Source organism: Cherax quadricarinatus, chromosome 58 (genome assembly GCF_038502225.1).
Source record: "Cherax quadricarinatus isolate ZL_2023a chromosome 58, ASM3850222v1, whole genome shotgun sequence".
In the NCBI taxonomy this organism is placed as follows: Eukaryota; Metazoa; Arthropoda; class Malacostraca; order Decapoda; family Parastacidae; genus Cherax; species Cherax quadricarinatus.
In genome coordinates, this window is record NC_091349.1 from 14,093,278 (window position 1) to 14,115,014 (window position 21,737).

General features: G+C 40.7%; 1 protein-coding gene across 1 annotated transcript in view; it reads right to left on the reverse strand.

The window, feature by feature from the left end:
• Positions 1 to 7,323: 7,323 nt before the first annotated feature.
• The window catches only part of LOC128698102 (galanin receptor 2b-like), a 774,594-nt gene continuing 760,180 nt past the window's right edge, over positions 7,324 to 21,737 (reverse strand). The window contains exon 9 of the mRNA XM_053790210.2: positions 7,324 to 12,636. Coding sequence (XP_053646185.1) covers positions 12,319 to 12,636 — 318 coding nt within the window. The 3' untranslated portion in view covers positions 7,324 to 12,318. The remainder of the gene's footprint in view (positions 12,637 to 21,737) is intronic.

The following is a 21,737-nucleotide window of genomic DNA, read 5'->3' on the forward strand; positions in this document are numbered from 1 at the left end:
AAACTTGTTTCGAAGTTTCAATCAGAAAGAGATTAGTGAATCACTAATGAGATTCAATTCCTTTTTCAATAGGGAGTCTAGAACCCAACAGATAGGCTTTTGTCTGTGATAATGTCAGAAGAGGAAAGGTACACGAGGAAGAGGGATGATAAAGACAGTATAACTGCTTCACTGTGATAAAGGCCACAAGACGGAATAAATAGTAGGAACTGCAACCCCCCCCCTCCCCCATCTTACCACTGTTGTTACGTCCACTTGGATGTACTAACCTAAGGTTATACAAAGCCTGTTAGGTACAAGGACACAAGTGCAACTAATATGATATTTTATTGTGGCAACGTATCGCTCTCTAGGAGCTATGTCAAGCCGGATACGGCTTGACAAGTCACTTGTGTCCTTTTACTTAACATACTGTCGGTAATTCTACCAACATTTTTATTATACAAAGTCTGTAGATAAATGGTTCAGAGAACCGACAAGTTGATAAATTAGACACGTGCAACACCTGGGTATCTTTATTGTGGAAACGTTTTGCCCCAGAGTGGCTTCATCGGTCCAATACAATTAAAGAACAGTGAGGATCAGAAGAAGATTAAGGCAATAAGTATACAAGACCTTTCTTCGCGTATATGTTGTATTCTTATCAAGCTGATGCGCTTATTACATAGACTCCAGGCTGAGGGATTGATTACCTCAATCTTCTCCTGATCTTCACTATTTCTCTTTGTATTGGACTGATGAAGCCACTGTGTGGCGAAACGTTTCCACAATAAAGATACCCAAGTGTTGCACATGTGTCTAATTATACAAAGCCTGCAGAACAATGACTCAGATTTGGAAAAGACAGACAGTGACCAATTAATAATAGCTACCACTACGAACTAACCTTTGACTTCACCTATCGTCAATATATAATAAAGAATACAACCCAGAAATCTGTTTTGAAAAGGAGATAACGAGGGATTAAAAAGTTTCCAGAAAACAGGACAACGAATTCATAGGGATCGAAACAAGAGAACTTCTGTATATTTTTTTAACGGTGTTACGAAGTGACAGAGATACATCGCTATTCTGAGAGTTACAAGAATCGAGAGAACACGTAGTTCAACAGGGATATATCTTCACTCGGAGAGACAAGGAAGTAGTCAAGAGAACACGTAGTAAGGTAGGCAATGGAGGACACATGCAACGAATACTTTTAGTGTGTCAACCTTTCGTTCTATGAAGATCTATTAATTTGTGTGTGTATCCTCAGTCACTGTCGGCAGTACGCTCTTGTAACCAGTTATAGAACGGAATGAATGAGAACAGATAAAGGAGTCTAATGCAAGAAAGGAGTTTAAAAATGTCACATAAAAAAAAATGTCAATGGTAATCCGACAGTCTGGCTGGATAGTGACTGGGTCATGAGGAGAGTGACTGTGCCATGATTATCAGACTGAGGATCAAGCTTTCATACAACTTGGCTAAATAACCATAACGTAGCCATATTCTAAGGTAAATGACTGTAGAGGTTGGAAACAGGGGCGGCCTACCACGAGACACTGAAGTCACTGCTCACACGTGATGGGATGATGATGATGATGATGATGATGATGATGATGATGATGATGATGATGATGATGATGATGATGATGATGATGATGATGATGATGATGATGATGATGATGATGATGATGATGATGATGATGATGATGATGATGATGATTTATATTCACAAAACAGTGCTAAGTATGAATGAAAACTCAAAAGGAGCAAACAAATAGAGGACGATTACAAAAAACTATGCTATGACTTACACTAGCTACAGGAAGTCAGAAATGGTTGTTAGAGATCATTCCTAGCCCTAAACCCTAAAGGTGGTACAGCCCCACGAGGAATGGGAAGCAACCAGGTTTGATCCAAGAGAGAGCAGTTCCACTTCCTCTGATCAATAAGCTTTCACCAGCATAGGAACGTCCGTAAAGGGCCAGACTGCGACCATGGTGCCAAGAAACTAAACATTACACATGCGATGAAAGAGGTTCACAAAATAGGTTCACGTCAACTGAATAACGTCGGTAACTTACGGTCATTGATTACTGGGGGGTTTAAAGCCTATCACCTAGGCGAAGGTTATCAAGACTCTTTGCAACCTGTTCAACAACAGTCAAGAATACATTAATCCCTATAGTTGGGATTAAACTCAGCTCTCACTGTATATACATTTAGAAACAAATCCTGTGTGACCTGCACTTAATGGTTCATCGAATTTAAAGCCTACTGACTACACGAGGAGTCATTAAAACTGGCTCTTCACCACCAACCAATAATACTTTGATCTCTAGAATACGCATTAAAGCAAGTTCTCATTATATATATACTGGGAGACATACACCTCACGGTGTACATATCTCTAGCATACATAAGAGCGGTATTCGGAACTGTAAAAGAAGTGTTCTAGATGTTATCTTTAGCTTACATGCGTGCCGCATTCCTAAAATATGCGACGCTGCTCTAAAGCCACACCCGGCACACAGCATTAAGAGTATTTAGAATATTAAGGAGATGGAAAGACTGATACAATTTTAGCGCTAAAAATGAAGAAACAAAAGTTACAAGGATAGCCTTCACAAACTCTTACTCATGACAACAGAACTGAGAGAGAGTAGACATGACCACAACATACAAGTTACGTACAGAAATATACAAATAGACACAGACTGGACATTACGAAATGAACTACAGTAAGGTGACTAAGCTAGAAGCTGAATACGCAGATGAGTCTCAACAGACAGAAAACACGTTAGTAATATACATATAAGCAACAGAGGAGTGCAAAAGCCTAACGAATGACACTGTAGAAGAAATAAAAAAAATCCTCCCCTAAGATTTGCTGTAATTCCAGGCAACGACAACCAACATTGTCAAGAAGCGAGCCCAAGATCTGAGGCTAATTATACACACACACACACACACACACACACACACACACACACACACACACACACACACACAATACTAACATCAGGCTAACCTTCAGATACATGGTTGTTGAAGGTCAAGTAAACTATACAGAGAATAGGCTAAACCAAAACTGGAATGGGAAATAATAATGATAATACGTTGTTCGAAAAACAAACACGCCACCAAACAGTGCCCAAGAAATATGAATTACGAAGATTGAAAACACTTATAATGTCCTCGTTAGCAGAAGACAGGAAAAATGAAGACATGATCATTATATGTTAACACCATAAAAATCGAAAAAATTGCACCTATTATTTTATCACCATAACAGTAGAGAGAACAATAGTTCACCATAACCATAAACTAAGAAATTAGAGTGACAGTACACCAAAAATAGCTTTTCACAAGTTATTTACCGTTTGAATGTGACCTAGTTTGTGCTGCAATCACCAGAATATTAAAATTATAACAAACAAAATATTGAGGACAGGACACCACAAAACAGCTCCTTTCCTTTAACTATAAACACTTAAGAACGTAAGAATGATGAAACGATGCAGCAGACATACTGGCCCAAGCTAGGCAAGTCTATCTCACATCCACTTACATACCCGTCCGACCTAAATTTAATGCTACCCAAAGTTCTCGCCCCAGTAACGCCACCTGAGAGTCCTGTCTTGGATACCGTCAGCACGTTGTACAACTAAATTGTTATAACTGACCATAATTTTTAAAAGGGTGGACCGGTAACCCAGTGGAAGGCCTCGGTCAGATGACCAAAAGCTCTAACGGTGGGTCACCATATGATTAAGACCCCCGTCAGGAAATACTTGTCCCGTTTCCTGACGAACCTTACCTAACCTATCAACACGTTATTTATATCTCCTTTATTTATTCCTGCTTTCCCCTTGCACACTTCAATCATCTCTCTCCTATCCTCGTAGGGATGGTTTCGGATTCATGGGATCAATTTCGTCATCCTTTGCATAGTTTCTAGAATTTATGACCATTCCGAAATATGGAGACCAGAACTAAGCAGCGTAATCTAGGTGAGACCTAACCAAAGATATATTTATTTATTTATTTAGTAATTTTAGCATACATACAGAGGTACAAAAAAATACAGGTAAGAGCAGCATGCCAAAGCCACTTATATGCATAGCATTACGGGCTGCATAAAGTTGAAATATAACCGCAGGACTTCTGCGTAATCATATATTAAAGGTTGCAAGAAACTGATCATGAAGAATGTTCTTAACACCATCGACAGGAACAAGAGGCCACAGATAAATACAAACAATACGGCGGAGAAAGAACATTTAAGCACAAATATGTAAACACTGGTCAGCTGTGGCAAGAAGAGACCAGTAGTACAGAGCAGTACAAACACACGCACATTGAAGATTACTGTTAAATTTGTATATTATAGAGGATGGTTAAACATGTTCACGACACAGCATCAATCCCAGTTATAAGAAACAATTATAACCTTATACATCATCACGTATCACTACGAGCATACACCACACGAAGACAACGTTGCATTTCTTTGAGAATACATTACACAAACAAGAATACGTCATTAACAGGTTATGTACAAGATAGCACCAACGCTATACATAGTCGTCTCTCTACATGTCATCCTCTTGGTCTATATGTCACCATTTTGGCAGCAACAGCCTGGTTGACCAAGCTAGCACTAGACGGGCTCCGGGAGTACAAAATCTCGAAACTCAAAGGTATATCAAAGGTAAAAGGTTGGCCAACGTCACCATTTGGCCTACACGCCACCATCTTGGCTTACAAGTCACCATCTTGGCCTATATGTCACCATCTTGGGCTACATGCCACCATCTTGGCCTGCATATCACCATCTTAGCCTCTGTGTCACCATCTTGGCCTACATGTCACCATCTTGGCCTACATATCACCATCTTGGCCTAAATGTCACCATCTTGACCTACATATCACCATCTTGGCCTACAAGTCACCATCCTGGCCTACAAGTCACCATCTTAGACAACACACCACCACCCGGTACTTCAGTGTACCTGCCGGTACATTCTGCCTTCGCTGCATCGCTTTCACTGCACTACATTGCCTATTGGTAAAAACTTTACACAAGAACAAAGGAACACTACAGTAGGCCTATTGGTTCATGCTAGGTAGGTTTAAATCACACCCACTCCTGTACCTGTCCAACCTATATCAAAAGTTACCCAAAGTTTTCGCCTTTGACGCTACATGGGAGTTTATTCTAGTCATTCAAACTGTACTGCCATACCAGTACTTCTTTAGATCTATTCTAAATTTCTCCACCTTTAATCCATTGGCGCGAGTCGTGTCTTGGCGAGACATTTTTAATACGTTATTTATATCCCCTTTATTTATTCCTGTTTTTCATTTGTTCACTTCAATTATATTTTCTCTAATTCTACGCCTTTCCAGAGTGCGATTTCCTATTTAATAGAACGATTTCTCATACAAGGAATTAACTTCGCCATCCTTCTCTGTGTTTTCCAGAGCATTTATGTCCATCCTGTACTATGGAAACCAGAACTAAGTAGCATAATCTTAATGAGGTCTAATCATAGATATATAATGTTGAAGTATAACCTGAAAACGTCTATTAGTTATAATTCTTGATTTGAAGCCAAGAAATCTATTAGCTTCATTGCTGTTGTCTTGGCTATACCTGAACGTCTAAATTTTTTTTACGTTCATTTTGACTAAGATCTACATTATTCTTATCAGTACCTTGGTTGTTTTCTTCTAGGATTAATACTTCACACTAGTCTGCGTTGAACTTGCATCTGCCATTTCTCCACCCACATCAACCTACCCAAGTCATTAAAATTTATTTGATTTATTTTAGTGTCATCGGCAAACTTATGTTGCTATTTATTCCCTCATACATGTCTTTTATGTAGATTGTGCACCACATGGGTCCTAATACTGACCCTTGTGGCACTCCATAAAATAGAGCATTATTTCAATAATCTTCATGTAAAAACAATAATCGAAATTACTAATAACTTGAAATAGACTTTTCTAGTGTACTAATACGTTTCAATGGCTGAAAATAAAAATTATATAAAAAACACACTGGAGTGCAAGGTTTGATGTAGACCAAGAGAAGTACACGAGAGGAAGGGCAGGAGAATAGTGGCACTACGCATATTCCTAAATTAGTTGAGTTAGTGACCTTATTTAGGTTGTAAACAATTATGTTACAGCACGCACTAGTGGTCATTGCGCTGGTTCTGTTAATTATGGGCAGTGTAGGAGTCAGTGTTACCTTGAGTCGCTTCCGGAGGTCACCGCCCCCGTGGCCCGGTCTCAGACCAGGCATCCTGGTTGCTGGCCTGATCAATCAAGCTGTTAGTGCCCGTCGCCCGCAGTCCAACGTATGCATATCAACCCAGTGTTTTGAGGAATCTGTTGAGTTCCCTCTTGAAGACAGCTAGGGGTTTGTTGGTAGCCTCCTTTTTGCACGGAGGGAGGGCGCTGAAGAGTTGTGCTCCCTTATACAACTTAAAATATATTCTTCATTGATTTTTTTCCACGCTTTGAACTGCATGTCCTTCAGTTTATATACGGAGAGAGCCTATTGTAATTCCTGCTTTAATGATTAAGGTGTTCTTGACTGGTGGTGAACTACCTGGAGTTTACCTGGAGAGAGTTCCGGGGGTCAACGCCCCCGCGGCCCGGTCTGTGACCAGGCCTCCTGGTGGATCAGAGCCTGATCAACCAGGCTGTTGCTGCTGGCTGCACGCAAACCAACGTACGAGCCACAGCCCGGCTGGTCAGGAACCGACTTTAGGTGCTTGTCCAGTGCCAGCTTGAAGACTGCCAGGGGTCTGTTGGTAACAACTAGGTGGCATGCATCTTAATGACTGGTGCAGTCGATAGGTATTAAACCTCATGAACCAACCAACGAACATCGAGAAGCATATATGTCTCAACATTTATATGCCGAGAGCTTACCTTCATCCCTGTTTTAAAGATTAAGGTATTCTTGAATGGTAGTGTACAGGTGAAATGTAGCTTTAATGACTTAGTGTAATCGATAAGCTTTAAAACCTACCAAACAAATCAGAGGATATGAACTTGTACAAAACATCAAACCCGATCAAAGTTCATTTTTGGATCAGTTAATGTAACTCGAAGTTCCTTCAAACTACTGCTGCCGCTATACTTACTATTGACTTTTCTGTCGAATAATTTTCTACCACTGTTAAGCTAGTGTTTCTTGGCCCTCAAGGTGATGACTGTTGTAATGACATATTTCTGAGGCTAGGCTCTCGGCTCTCAAAGTGAGGACTATTAAATAATGAGATCATGTATCTGAACCTGAGGCTCTCCAACTCTCCCAGCGAAGCCTACTGTAGTTAATCCCATTTTCTTTCTTACCCTTAAATTTAATTTCCCTGCCAGCGAGAGACTTTTTTTTTTTTGAAGAGTATCATAGGACAAGAATGGAGGAACACTGCAGCAGGCCTACTGGCCCACGTAAGGCTAGTCCCTATCAAACCTAAATCCACTAACAAAAAAAATTATAGTGGGACACTACCAAAAATTAGCACGTCGAACAAGTGGGACAGAACACTCAGTGGATTGGTTTCTTAAACTGGTGGCAGCATTATTAAAAATAGTATGTATGGGCTTCGACAGACACAGCAACATCTCAAATGTTACCGTCCAACTTTAGCTAGGCAACAAATACATTACTGAATACACCACTAGCGACGTGTTGGTAAATCGCTTTATCAAAACATTTTCCGAGGCACAGCAGTCTCTCCAGCGAGTGATGCACTGATAGCTCTTTCAGTGCTCCCACTGGCTTGACGTCCATAACACTGCACAACACCTGGGTTGGTCGTGTAACATGTGTTATGCCAAGGGATACTAGCAGTGGGGTTGGGGTTTTCAGTACCTCTTCCTGGTTTTAACTTGACCAGCAACAAATGATGCATCCTAAAGTTTACAATTTAGTTTGTGCTGAGATACATGAGAGTGATTCAGCACTATGAAATAAAAAAAATCACGTTCACTAACCACTTACAACCTTAATTATCCACACTGATACACGCATTATAAAACAGTAGATAATTTCGTATAAATACTCTACATTAATTATTTAAAAACAAATCAACTGGAATACATTAAAAATAAACTGGACTTAAAAGTTCTAAGAGACAAAGTCATTTATCTTAGCAAATAAGAGAAAAACAATAAACTCGTAAAGTAAAAGCAGGAAGTAAACAGTAACAATACAGACAGCAACACACCGTAAGCAGTAGAAAGGAAAAGAGAGGGAGACTTGAAGAGCACAATAACTTTTGAGATCACTTAACACTTGACAACGACAACAAAAATGTTACACAAGAACACTCAAGGTAAAACTAGGTAATAAAAATAAATATTACCGGCAATGACAAACGGACAACATAAACCAAACACTATCACACCATAGTAATCCACATCACTTAAAAATCCTCAATAAATTTTCAATATCAAAAAACTCCTAAAGGTCTCCCGAGATCCCTTCAAGCGCCCCGGTGATCATAAATATAACGATTTAAGTGAAAAGGTTGAAGAATGGGAAAACTAGTAAAATGTTCTCCACGGTCAGCAACACATCAGAAGTCACACAAAGGAAGAGAGGGGAAGGGAAGGGAAGGGCGGGAGTAAATTGTGTTTAACCACTGAACTCTCAAGCCTTTCAGTAAACCCAGATTATTTTCTTTTAGTTTTACAAAGGAATGTCATTGCATTCTGTATGTATCAAGGTATTGGTCATACACAAGTGTACTGGATAAAATTAAATTTTTAATGCAGTACAGAAGTGTTAGAACAAGTTTTTTTTTTTACGCTAGTTACTGGTAAATATAATTTACGTATGCTACAATGAACAATAAGCTTTCCAGTTTAACAATTTTTAACAGTCTTAACGTTTAAATTTACGACACAAAATTATCCTGACAATAATATAGTATCAACATGTAAGTAAATATCTGTAATTAGAAGGTAACAAAAACGGCATTCAACAATAAATAACAGGCCTTTGTTAAGTTAATATCTAAAATGTTTAACACAAAATTTCTTAACAGCCATGTGTAGCGATACAGCACTTAACAACATAAATAGTAGGCTACCTATCACACTGGATGGTCCAAGACCCTACTGAGGTCTTTGTAGCCCCTGGCCACTCTTATAATACAAGACTTGACTCTTATATAAAACTTTGAGTTAGAAGGGACGTCTGCATCAGTAAGTATAGTTCTCAGTATGTAATATTCTGCGTTTTAATACTCTATTTGTTAAAGATGAAAGTATACTTGATGGTTAGTAATTATGTAGATTGAAGTCTCAAAGATCCTAGCCAGCAGTGAGGCCTTCATTCCAATCTAATACAACAGGCAGACCTTCATCGAGGTTAATAGGATTTTAGGTTTAAGGCACACTGACTACACGAGGGTAACCAAGGCTGCAATTTACCTACATATTTACATCAAGAATTCTTTGACATTAAAGATAGATATTAAGGTAAATGTCGGTATATTTTCTCGGAGATACTCATCTCCATGTGTATATATCCTCCCCTTTAAGGTTAATATTTACACCGAAGCCCCAGCACTCGCTAGCAGCAGCCACAAGCCTTCCTAATTACAGTACCCAAGCTTCGTCCCTCATGATTCTCAGCTACTTCATATTCATTCTGGCCTGTTAATTTGCAAAATTCATTGGTACTGTTTCTGTATCTAGTTGGCCTTCAATTAAAGAACATATTATATTTCCTCCCATGAAGTGCAAAAAGCCCAGCCGAACTACACTGTAAAGTACTGAGGTAAAATGTAATTATTTTTCACACATATGCTGTAAGTACACCAGGGTGACCAGACACACTGATGTTCACTTAACCTACCTACCTCTCTCCCTCTCTCTACCTACCCCTCTCTCTCTCTCCCTACCTACCCCTCTCTCTCTCTCTCTCTCTCTCTCTCTCTCTCTCTCTCTCTCTCTCTCACCACAGAGAACAGTAACATGCTAACTAGTAAACAATATGGTTCTCAGTCTGCACATTCATTTATATCAAATTTGGTAAGTTACTATACATAGTTACGGAAACTGTTCATAAATAACTGGATGGGCAGACTGTATTTACCTGGACTTTAAGAAAACTTTTGATAAAGTTCCCCACGAAAGACTAACTTTAAAGCTACAACATACAGGAGAAATTAGAGGAAAAATAAAACAATAGATGAGAGACTTTTAGTTAAAGAGGAAAATACGAATAGTTTTAAGATTAAAAGTGTCTGCATGGGGGGGGGGGGATGTACAAGTGGGGTGCCACAAGGGTTTGTACTTGCCCCAATATTTTTTTCTAATTTATTTAAGTGACTTACCAGAAGAAATAAAAATTATATGAATATGTTTACAGATGATGCAAAAATCTTATGTAAATTAATGATGAAAACGACTAAATTTTTACAAGAGGATCTGGATACACTTGAGCACATAATGATAGATGGATGATGAAATTTAATGTAGATAAATGCCATGTAATGGATATGGGAGAAAGTGAAATCAAGTCACATGAAGAATATAAACTGTGACAAAATATCGAAAGTATCAGATAGAGAATGGGATCTAGGAGTTATTAAAAAAATATCACAAAACTATCATGTAAATAAAACTGAGAAATTCATGTTACACCGGCAAACTATATAGATGGTGAAATGCTAAGAAACTTGTTTATAACTTATATTAAGCCATAACTGGAATATGTAGCAGTTATGTGGTACCCATACCTGAAAAAAAACAATTTAGAAAAGGTTTAAAGAAGAACTATAAAATGGGTGAAAAAGTTGAGCAGTATGAACTATAAGGAAATGTTGAAAACATTAAAGATGCCCATGTTGAGTGATAGCAGGACAAGAGGTAACATAATAAGGACATACAAGATCTTGAAAGGACTTGAAAGAGAAGGTAAAGAATATTTTTAGTAGCTTCAACAGGAATAACAAGAGACTACAGCTGCAAATTGAGGAGTGGGAAGGATAACAGAAAAGGTTTCTTTTCAGACAGAATGGTTGACCAGTGGAATGCATTAAAGGAGGAATTAGTAAGTGCTGGAACCACTGGAAATTTAAGAAAAAAATATATATGACGAACAGAGTATCGAAGCTGTGACACCATGCGCAAAACTACGCTGCTGTAGCTACAACTAGGTTGTTATTACACACACACACACACACACACACACACACACACACACACACACACACACACACACACACACACACACACACACACACACACACACACTAGTAGCATTTAACATTAAATATTGCTATACAGCATTTGTTGATTATCATACCGTAGTAACACCTTCAAAAATGCGATATAATTTGGTGAAACATTTTAGGGTCACTGAAACAGTATCCAACATACAGCCTCACTTTCATTGTATGTCACTAGCATCACTGTTGTCTTACACTGAATGCATTGTATGTCCTTCAGAGCTTTCACTGTTTTATTGTCACTATTCGAGTAATACGAAGCTCGTCACCACTACTGACTGTAGTTTACGCTAGTTTGGCAACTTGTTACACACTAATTTCACACAAAGTCGCTTCAGTCACAGTCCAGAGTGCTGGTGTTGTCTCCACGGACCGTGGAATATAATTAACGTATCCTAGCTACCTCATCTCAGCCTCCACCTGCAGCCTAGCTACCTCATCTCAGCCTCCACCTGCAGCCTAGCTACCTCATCTCAGCCTCCACCTGTAGCCTATCTTGTACTATAAAACAAAATTGTAATCAGGTCTCAAGACTCTAAGCCATCAGAACCTGTAATAAATGTGGTAATAAAAATAATAATGTAATATCACACCACTTCATCTGACTTACACCTTAAATAAACATCCGTACTCAGAATTATTTACAGAGAAGCTTGAATTACTAATAAAAATATGAAAGGCAATCTAGCAATTTTTCGTTTAAAATGCAAAATAATTTGTATATACAAATACATTAACTGTCCTGGACCTACCGGTGACTTTAATGTAAGACAGAAATGGAGAGTTGTTAAGTAATGAAGGTTTTGAGACCTTACGAAGTAACAGCAAATTTAATGAGATACTCAAGTTTATAGCGTAAAGTAAACTTTACGTTGTGAAAAATGGTTACGAGATTGTGGTGGAGAAAGACAAAGCCTTACATGGTTAAAGCCAGGCTCACATCAAACTAAACACGTCTTAATAAATATCAGATACGGATGAAATATGGACATACGTCAGCAGAAATATAAATTTTACTGCAGACATCAAAGAAATGATTCGGCAAGAGAATGAGAGAAAACATCTACATTGTGGAAACTGTCTCGAGGTCTGTGTGTCGTGTGGTGCCCTCTGGCGAATACGAGGAATATATACTCCTGGTGACGACTCGGTTGAGCAGGTTCCTGGGCGGTGGCCTCCGACGGGTGGGACAGCAGCTGCAACAGCAGCAACAGCAACTGCAGCAGCTCCGCCGAGACGATGACGACCCACAATACAGGTCTTCCAGTCGCTTCTTCATGGACCGTCGGAAGTTCTTTGACATGAAGCAGTAGATGATAGGGTTGATGCAGCAGTGAATAAAGGGGAGGAGGATGAAGACGATGTTGAAGTTGTAGAACACCTGAAGGGGAAGATGTTATGTAATGACTGGTCGCAGAATGCCTGCCAGGGAAGATTAACATTAAATCTGAAGAACACTTCCCGAAGAAGTTGTAAGGTTATAACCACGTGCATAACACCTGCCTGGGAACATGTGTGACAGTCAAAACACGTCATAACATATGACTGGGAACGTGTGTGACAGTGATAACAAGGCTCACGACACTTGCTGATGGGTAAAATATGCATTACAACATAACCCTCTTGAGGATATCCAACGCTAGATCTATTAACTTATCTAGATCCATCCATACCTGATGATAACTCATCCAAAATCCCGACCATACATAACCTACCCAAAATAGCTAATTTGAAAAATATTTCTCTCATATATGTCGTGCCGAATAGGTAAAACCGGTCAATTAGAAACAACTCATTTAAAATTAAGTCCTTTCTAAAATTTTATCTTGTACATTTAAAGATATACTTTTTTCATTTATGTTAATGTAAAAATTAATAAATTTGTAACAAAAGAACCATAGAAAACTTACCTACTTAACTACAAGCGCAATTTAATTTAACCTAATCCGACTAAATATATTTTAGGTAAGTTTACAATAATTTAATAATAAACACACAATGAAAATTTTTTTTTCGTTAGGTTCGGAACGATTTTTGCGATATTATTAGGTACACAAATTTTCACTTGCCTTATTCGACAAGAAGTGTTGCTATTTAAGCTAAAATAGCAATTTTTACCTATTCGGCACGATATACAGTATATATATATATATATATATATATATATATATATATATATATATATATATATATATATATATATATATATATATATATAACTTCATCCCATCTTAAATGTTTTGCTAGTGGGATGGATTGTAAAGGACCTGCCTAGTATGGGTCAACAGGCCTGTTGCAGTGTTCCTCCTTATGTTCTAAGGTCAGAAACCCATGAAGCATGGGACAAGGGTGCTTTAAAGTTCCTCAAAGAACTGGATGAAAAACTCCTCATAGAAACCATGGACCACAGGGCGGCCACCTTCCTCTTTCAGAGACTCGGTGTTGCGATCCAGAGAGTAAATGCCTGCAGCATTCTGGGTACGTGGCCCACCGCCGGGGAGCTGGACGAAGCATTCGAGATGTAGCTCTGAGTTATCTATGTCGTTTTACTCCCTATTGTATTTTTGTCAGTGTATTTTGTCAATGTATTTTGTCTTTAAATAAAGTATCTATAAAATATAAGGGGTGGTAGGAGAAAACAATTTTCAAACAGTTTCATGAAGAACCTTGAGTTTTCCCTGAAGCAAGTCTATTCTTTTCTCTGAGGATGAGGTTCCCTAGGACAGTTCCAGAGGTGGTACCTCCCTCTCTATTTATCTATCTATATACATAATATATATATATATATATATATATATATATATATATATATATATATATATATATATATATATATATATATACACACACGCACAAACACATGGAAGAGGTGAGTCGACCCCGACAACCACACACACAGGTGAGTGTACACACACAGAGCAACAGAGTTTGTGGATATAGAAGAGTGGGTGCAGGAGGAACGAGGAGCGACTGGTGGAATGACAAGGCAAAGAGCGATACGGGAGAAAAAGTTGTCATATGAGAGGTTTTCACCAAGCAGAAGTGATATACAAAGAGTAAAACAGAGATAAAAAAAAAATAGTGAGGAGTGTAAAGGGAGAGCGAATGAGTGGGTGAAGTGTTATCAACAAATTTTACTGAAATAAGAGAAAGTTTTGTAATGAACTTGAGTACAGTGGTACAAACACTAACATAAGACCGAAGCATAGATTTTAAATATTGCAGCAAGGGGAAGGCTGGAGGCAGTGGAAATGTTTTGTGTAAGGGCAATGTGTTAAGTGAATATTATATAGAGAATTTGTGGTTTGGATATTAGATGGAAGTGTGGAGGATTAAAAGAGGATTATTCAGAGTGCTGAGGAAGGGTTGCTGAGGTGGTTAGGACACTCAGAGTGGATGGAAAAAAAATAGAATGACTTAGAGGGTGTATAAATCTGTATTGGAATGAAGGCGAAGTAGGGGCCGTCCTAGGAAAGGTTGAAGATAAGGCAAGTGAGTTCTAGAACTCAATAGCCAGTGAGCTTACCTGCCTACCTGGAGGGTGTTCCGGAGATCAACGCCCCCACGGCCCGGTCCACGACCAGGCCTCCTGGTGGATCAGGGCCTGATCAACCAGGCTGTTACTGCTGGCCGCACATAGTCCAACTTACGAATCACAGCCCGGCTGATCTGGCACCGACTTTAAGGATCTGTCCAGCTCCCTCTTGAAGGCAGCCAGGGGCCTACTGGTAATTCCCCTTATGCATGGTGGGAGGCTGTTGAATAGTCTTGGGCCCCGGACACTTACTGTGTTTTAGTGTACCAATGGTGCCCCTGCTTTTCATGGGGTTATGTTGCACCGCCTGCCTAGCCTTTTACTTTCGTAAGGAGTGATTTCTGCGTGCAGATACACGACCATTCTTTCTAGGATTTTCCAAGTGTAGATTATGATATATTTCTCGTCTGCGTTCCAGCGAGTACAAGTCAAGTGCTTCCAATCGTTCCCAGTACTTAAGGTGTTTGATGGAACTTATAAGTGCAGTAAAGGTTCTCTGTACATTTTCTAGATCTGCAATTTCACCTACTTTGAACGGAGATGTTAATGTACAGCAGTATTCCAGCCTAGAGAGAACAAGTGATTTAAAAAGGATCATCATTGGCTTGGCATCTCTTGTTTTGAACGATCTCATTATCCGTCCTATCATTTTCTTCGCAGTTGTGATCGTGGCAGTGTTGTAATCCTTGAAAGTGAGATCCTCAGACATTACCACTCCCAGGTTTCTCACATTATTTTTTCGCTCTATTGTATGACTAGAGTTTGTGGTATATTCAGTTCTAATTATCTCCTCCAGTTTTCCATAACGGAGTAGTTGGAATTTGTCTTCAATCATGTTGTTTTCCGTTGCCCATTGGAAAACTTGGTTTATATCTTTTTGGAAGTTAACCGTGTCCTCAATAGACGACACACTCATGCAGATCCTAGTGTCGTCTGCAAAGGATGACACGGTACTGTAGATTACATCTCTATCTATATTTGATATGAGGATGAGGAACAGGATGGGGGCGAGTACTGTGCCTTACGGAACAAAGTTTTTCACTATGGCAGCTTCCGATTTAACTCTGCTTGAGGACTTGCTTGCCATGGTTTCAAACCATCACTTGTTCTGTAATTTGCTTGCACTCGTTATGATTGCGTGAGTCTTGTCGGTAGAGAATACCGACAATATAATACATTTTCATATCAGACATTTATAATCCACTTATTCAGGGAATCGTTGGCGCTGTGGTCTGGAGACCAAGAGCATGAGTATCGAGGAACTTGAAGCTAAGATTCTAGGAACAAGAGCTTAAGCCCATCTATGAAATCAGAAATTTCAGTCTCGGGTCAGAAGGTAGAGCTTATAAACCATACCACGGACCGGGTTAGAACCCGCGATCAGAGAAAAAGCGATGGTTAGAGCTCATTCCGAGGGCTAGAGCTCATCCTCTACCTACTCCTTCCCATTCATTCACGATTATCCATCCCCCCACCAACTCTTCTCCACACTATCCTTCGTGAGAAGATTACTGCCCTTGGCAAGTCATCCAGCCGGGTGATCTGGAAGTTGGCATGACGGCAGTGGACGGTGATGGGTGGTCGTGAGTGGACGGTGGTGGGTGGTCGTTGGTGACTGCCCTGCAGAGCCCACCCTTGGTGTGGGCCGCCCTCCCCGAGGATACAAAAAACTAGAACCCAGAGACGGAACCCTACAGACTAGAGCTCACAGACGGAACCCTACTGACTAAAACCTACAGACGGGACCCTACTGACTAAAACCCAAAGATATAACCCTAGACGGGACCCTACTGACTAGAACCTACAGACGGAATCTTACAGGCTAGAACCCACAGATGGGACCCTACAGACTGGTCCCTACTGGCTAGAATCCACAAACGAAACCCTACAGACGGGATCCTACAGGCTAGAACCCAGAGACGGAACCCTACAGACTACTCAGTGGGTGAGGAAATACCCAGTACCACACCACGTTAAAACTCTCTGGAAGTATCATCACTAACAACTTCACTGGAAACTGGGGAACACAAATGGTCAACACGTCAGGGAACCTTGAGGGTAAGCTGTCACATGTTCTTCAATAGTCACTGAACCATGATGGAAAGCTGCCACACGTTCTTCAACACGAGGAGAAGCTGTCACATGTGTGTGTGAAGTCATCTCCGAGCCGTCTACCAGCTCATGAGGGGGGAGGGGAAGCAGTAACCCCCCTTCTGCTGGGATCTGAGAACTTTCTCTCTTTTACGCCAGGGAACAGAGTTTAGAGGGGGGGGGGGGTCTAAGGCCTCTGGCTGTCCATTAACGGGATGGGGAGGATCACATTTCTTGCAACACTGCAGCCTATCTAAGCAGTTTTAAATTAGAGTGAGATTACATGTAGATAGGACGTTGTCATCCACACATTCCAGTAGAGCAGTGGGCGCTAGTACTTCCCCGACACTTTCCAACAAGCCCCGCGATATTCATATTTATGTTTGCCCTAGAAATACCTGTAGAGAAATTTTCTCCAAGGAAGGGGGTATCGGCCCCCCTTCAGTCCCCTTCAGTTTTCAGCCCTGAGGGGCCCAGCCCTCTCAGAAAGGGCAATGGCGTCTTACTTCTGCATCAACACTTTAATTGGAAGCATATGACTAGAGTGTGTTATGATCATCCGTCTTTGCAAGAGACTAGTGTTGCAATCATAGTGTGGATTAATGAGAGAATTAATCTCTTACAAAAAGCAGGGAAAGTAAGGGAACCCTGCACCCATTATGTGCAACGAGGATAGTACACACTGACGTCTATGCCCAGATAGCAGGAAACAAACCTTCTGCATTGCTTCATGGTGGAAATTTGGCAAAGAAGGAAAAAACACTGGTGTCAGCGAATCCTTCGTATGAGGGAAAGTCAGGCCAGCGAAGGGTGCTGCGAATTTCATTTTAGACGTTGCTGAGACAACTCGTGCGTCACACTGTAATAACAAAAACTTTGATAAATTAGACACATGTGCAACTCTTGGGTATCTTTATTGAGGAAACGTTTCGCCACACAGTGGCTTCATCAGTCCATACGTAGGAGAAACTTGAAGAACAGGAGGAGAATGAGGTAATCAGTCCCTCAACCTTGAGTCGATGTGTTCAGTCCATCAATCTTGAATAGAATACGGCATATCAGCGGAGAAGCAGCTTATAAACCGTATGGCAGGAGAGGTGCAGCAGTCATAGGTCGTGTCACATTTGTTCAATGTGGAAGTAGGTCGTGCCCAAGAATTAGGCAAGCGAAGAATTCCTAAGTATTAAGATCCCAAGAAGTTGCAGTGTCTGACAGATTTGTAGATGAATGGTTCAGAGAACCGACATGTTGATAAATTAGACACATGTGCAACTCTTGGGTATCTTTACTGAGGAAACGTTTCGCCACACAGTGGCTTCATCAGTCCATACGTAGGAGAAACTTGAAGAACAGGAGGAGAATGAGGTAATCAGTCCCTCAACCTTGAGTCGATGTGTTCAGTCCATCAATCTTGAATAGAATACGGCATATCAGCGGAGAAGCAGAACAGCGGAGAACACTGAACAAATGTGACACGACCTATGACTGCTGCACCTCTCCTGCCATACGGTTTATAAGCTGCTTCTCCGCTCATATGCCGTATTCTATTCAAGATTGATGGACTGAACACATCGACTCAAGGTTGAGGGACTGATTACCTCATTCTCCTCCTGTTCTTCAAGTTTCTCCTACGTATGGACTGATGAAGCCACTGTGTGGCGAAACGTTTCCTCAATAAAGATACCCAAGATCTGCACATGTGTCTAATTTATCAACATGTCGGTTCTCTGAACCATTCATCTACAAACAAAAACTTTAATGATCTCGCGTTTTGTTAATAAAAGAATCTCAACGGACACATCAGATACAGAGAAGTGTGATCAGTTTCTTTAGTGATATGACTGAACAATAGACAATTCTTGATGAACAGTGTGTAACGACGAGTGTTGCGAATTTCCCGACGGAGTGGAAGACAGTGCGACATTCTTCGAAGAACACGTCTGCTTCAATCAAGACAGCGGATATCCGGATGTGGTTACGGGTCAGCTACAAATACCCAGGTACGTCTGATAAACATGATATTGGTTAGGTCGGCTGCTCAGCGGATATCTAATTCATGTTTTATTTGACGGTACCATAATCCGGTTACCCTTGGACCTTTGAATCCAAACCAGTATGTATAACTTCAGCAATCAGTTTCTGAGATATGCTGAATAACACCCCCCTAGGGGTAATTATATTTACTAATTAATCCTTCACAGCCCATGTGCGGTTGCAGTGGCATCGTTGGCTCTAAGAACATTCTGGACGCGGCTGCAGAATGTGGAGGCGTCATAAAGCTAATCCCCATTACAGTTCACTTATTATATGACCCAGCTTGTTTATATGCTAAAACTCCTAAAGTTTCATAATTATGTTTGCTCTAGAAATATCTTTATCTAAATACATCTTAAAAATACGTATACTTAAAAGCTCTTACTGTGTTCGGTTAGCCATTAAGTCAGGTGGAATGCGTCAGGACAAGAGAAATCAGTTTCCTGACACAATCAAGTAGTGTTAGCCAGTACCAATGCTTGACAGACATTATGTCAGCATTATTTCGCCCATATAAGGGGCCTGCACGACAGTAAGAGCATGCTAGTACTAGATTTCTAGTCTCCCAGTCGGCAAGACTCTTGCCAGTTCCAAGAATGCGAGTGAGCGAAATCCCGCGGCAGAAGCTACCTCTAATAAAAAGTGCAGGTTAGGTAAGGTTTGTCAGGAAACAGGACAAGTGTTTCCTGACGCGGGTCTTTGATGACCCGCCGTTGGAGCTTTTGGACATTTGACCGAGGCCTTCTGCTGGCTCACCGGTCCACCCCTTTAAAAATTATGGACAGTTATAACCATTTGGTTACTAGAGTATATATTCAAAAGTGCAGAATCATAACTTAGTGGTCAAATCACGCGTCTCCGTGTAACTTATTTGGGTTCGATGACTGGAGAGATCTGGAGCAAAGATACAGTGTGGAAACTACCATAGCTGTCTTTGCAAAGCGAAGTGTTGCTAATATTCTCCCTACCGTAGACATTATCCACGGATAATTATTCACTAGTTGAACACATGAACAAGTGATGGTAGTCGAGTGACGTTGAAACAATTCATAACACCTAGCATGTTGAATTTAGTGAACAAGAACACTATTGTCCAACCAATATTCCCGCGTGACTCGTCATTTCCACGTCATTCGAAGGAAGAGTAGACATATCCTTCCTTCAATCAAGCCATCGATATCGGTATGTTGGGGTACATACACACCCAGGTAAGTCCTCTCAAACTCACATTTGACTGTTTTAGCTGCAGTTTACAGGTGGATATGGGATCTGACAGGGTTAACCAGAAAACACCGTGAAATACGGGCGACTGCCCAAACTCAGGCAAGACTCGCCCACGACGTTCCAGATGACAAACATGAAACAGTGGCATATACAAGTCTTTATGTCGAGTGTTAACCCTGGTTATACCGCCCCCTCACAGTCCCGTGGGTACCAAGATAGCCAAGATCGGAGGTAATTCCCAGACCCGCCACTGCTGGGGTTCACAGCTGGCAACTAATAAGTGCCTTTTCATTGTCATGTATGGCCTTTAATGCATTTATCAATGAAAAATCCCACATGTTCTTCAACACGCCAGGGAACAATGAGGGGGAGTTGTCACATGTTCTTCAACACACCCCAGGGAACAATAAGGGGAAGCTGTCACATGTTCTTCCACACGCCAGGGAACAATAAGGGAAAGCTGTCACATGTTTTTCAACACGCCAGGGAACAATGAAGGGGAGCCGTCATGTTCTTCAACAAGCCAGGGAACAATGGGGGGCTTCCTCATGAGAGAGCTCACCAGACAGACACTGCAATGGAATAATTAAAGCTAGAAGATACTAAGCTATCAGCACAGAGCTATAGATTAAGGTTAGTACACACTAAGTTAGATTGACACAGCTAAATAGTAAGACTAGGACCCAGAAGGTTAGCTTCAAACAGCTACAGAGTAAGACTAGGACACACAACGTTAACTTAAAACAGCTACAGATGAAAAAATGAGCATCAGCGATAGTTGCAATCTTGAACTAATCAATTGCTTCCCACAGACTATGCAAGGTGAGAACCATCTTCCAGCACGAACTTGTCACTTGAAAAATCGCTTTCAGAAATTAAAAAAAATATAGGACGTCGGACCCTCTATTTAGCGTTGTGCTAAATATAAAACCTAGTTGGGGGTGACAAACACAGGACTAATTAAACACCCCGACTAAATTATTTAGATACGAAAGAAAACTATGACGAGGAAAGTAAGGAAGCATTTAAAACATGCTGAAATTAGTGACTGAACTCACAAAAGGGGTGGATTCCTGGATCGGTCGGCATGTCAAGAGAGCAATGCAGCCCTCGGGGAAACAAGATCAAAGTGACAACACAGCTCTCACCCGCCATGTCAACGAACGGAGTTTGTTCTGCATGAAGAATCGAAGCCGGATCAGAGGGCTACTTGCTCGCGAATTTCTACAATTTCGAAAATGTGCCCGTAGAGGTAGTGGCTTGAATAGAAGAGATATAAGGATGCCAGTAGCTACGTGTGTGCACGATCCCTTCTTAAAATGCTGATATCGGCCAGAAAACTGTGCCGGTAGAGGACCTGTTCAACACTCCAAATACAGTCAGCAACTACCAGGAAATACGACTCACGAAATCGTAATAACACGATTGCAAACAAACCATACCACGGGTGGGGTTAGAACCTGCGATCAGAGATTATTATTATTATTATTATAATCAAGGGGGAAGCGCTAAACCCGGAGGATTATACAGCGCCTGGGGAGGGGATGTGGAAGGCATTCAGGCTTAATTCGGGGAACTGGAGCACAGATCCAATTCCC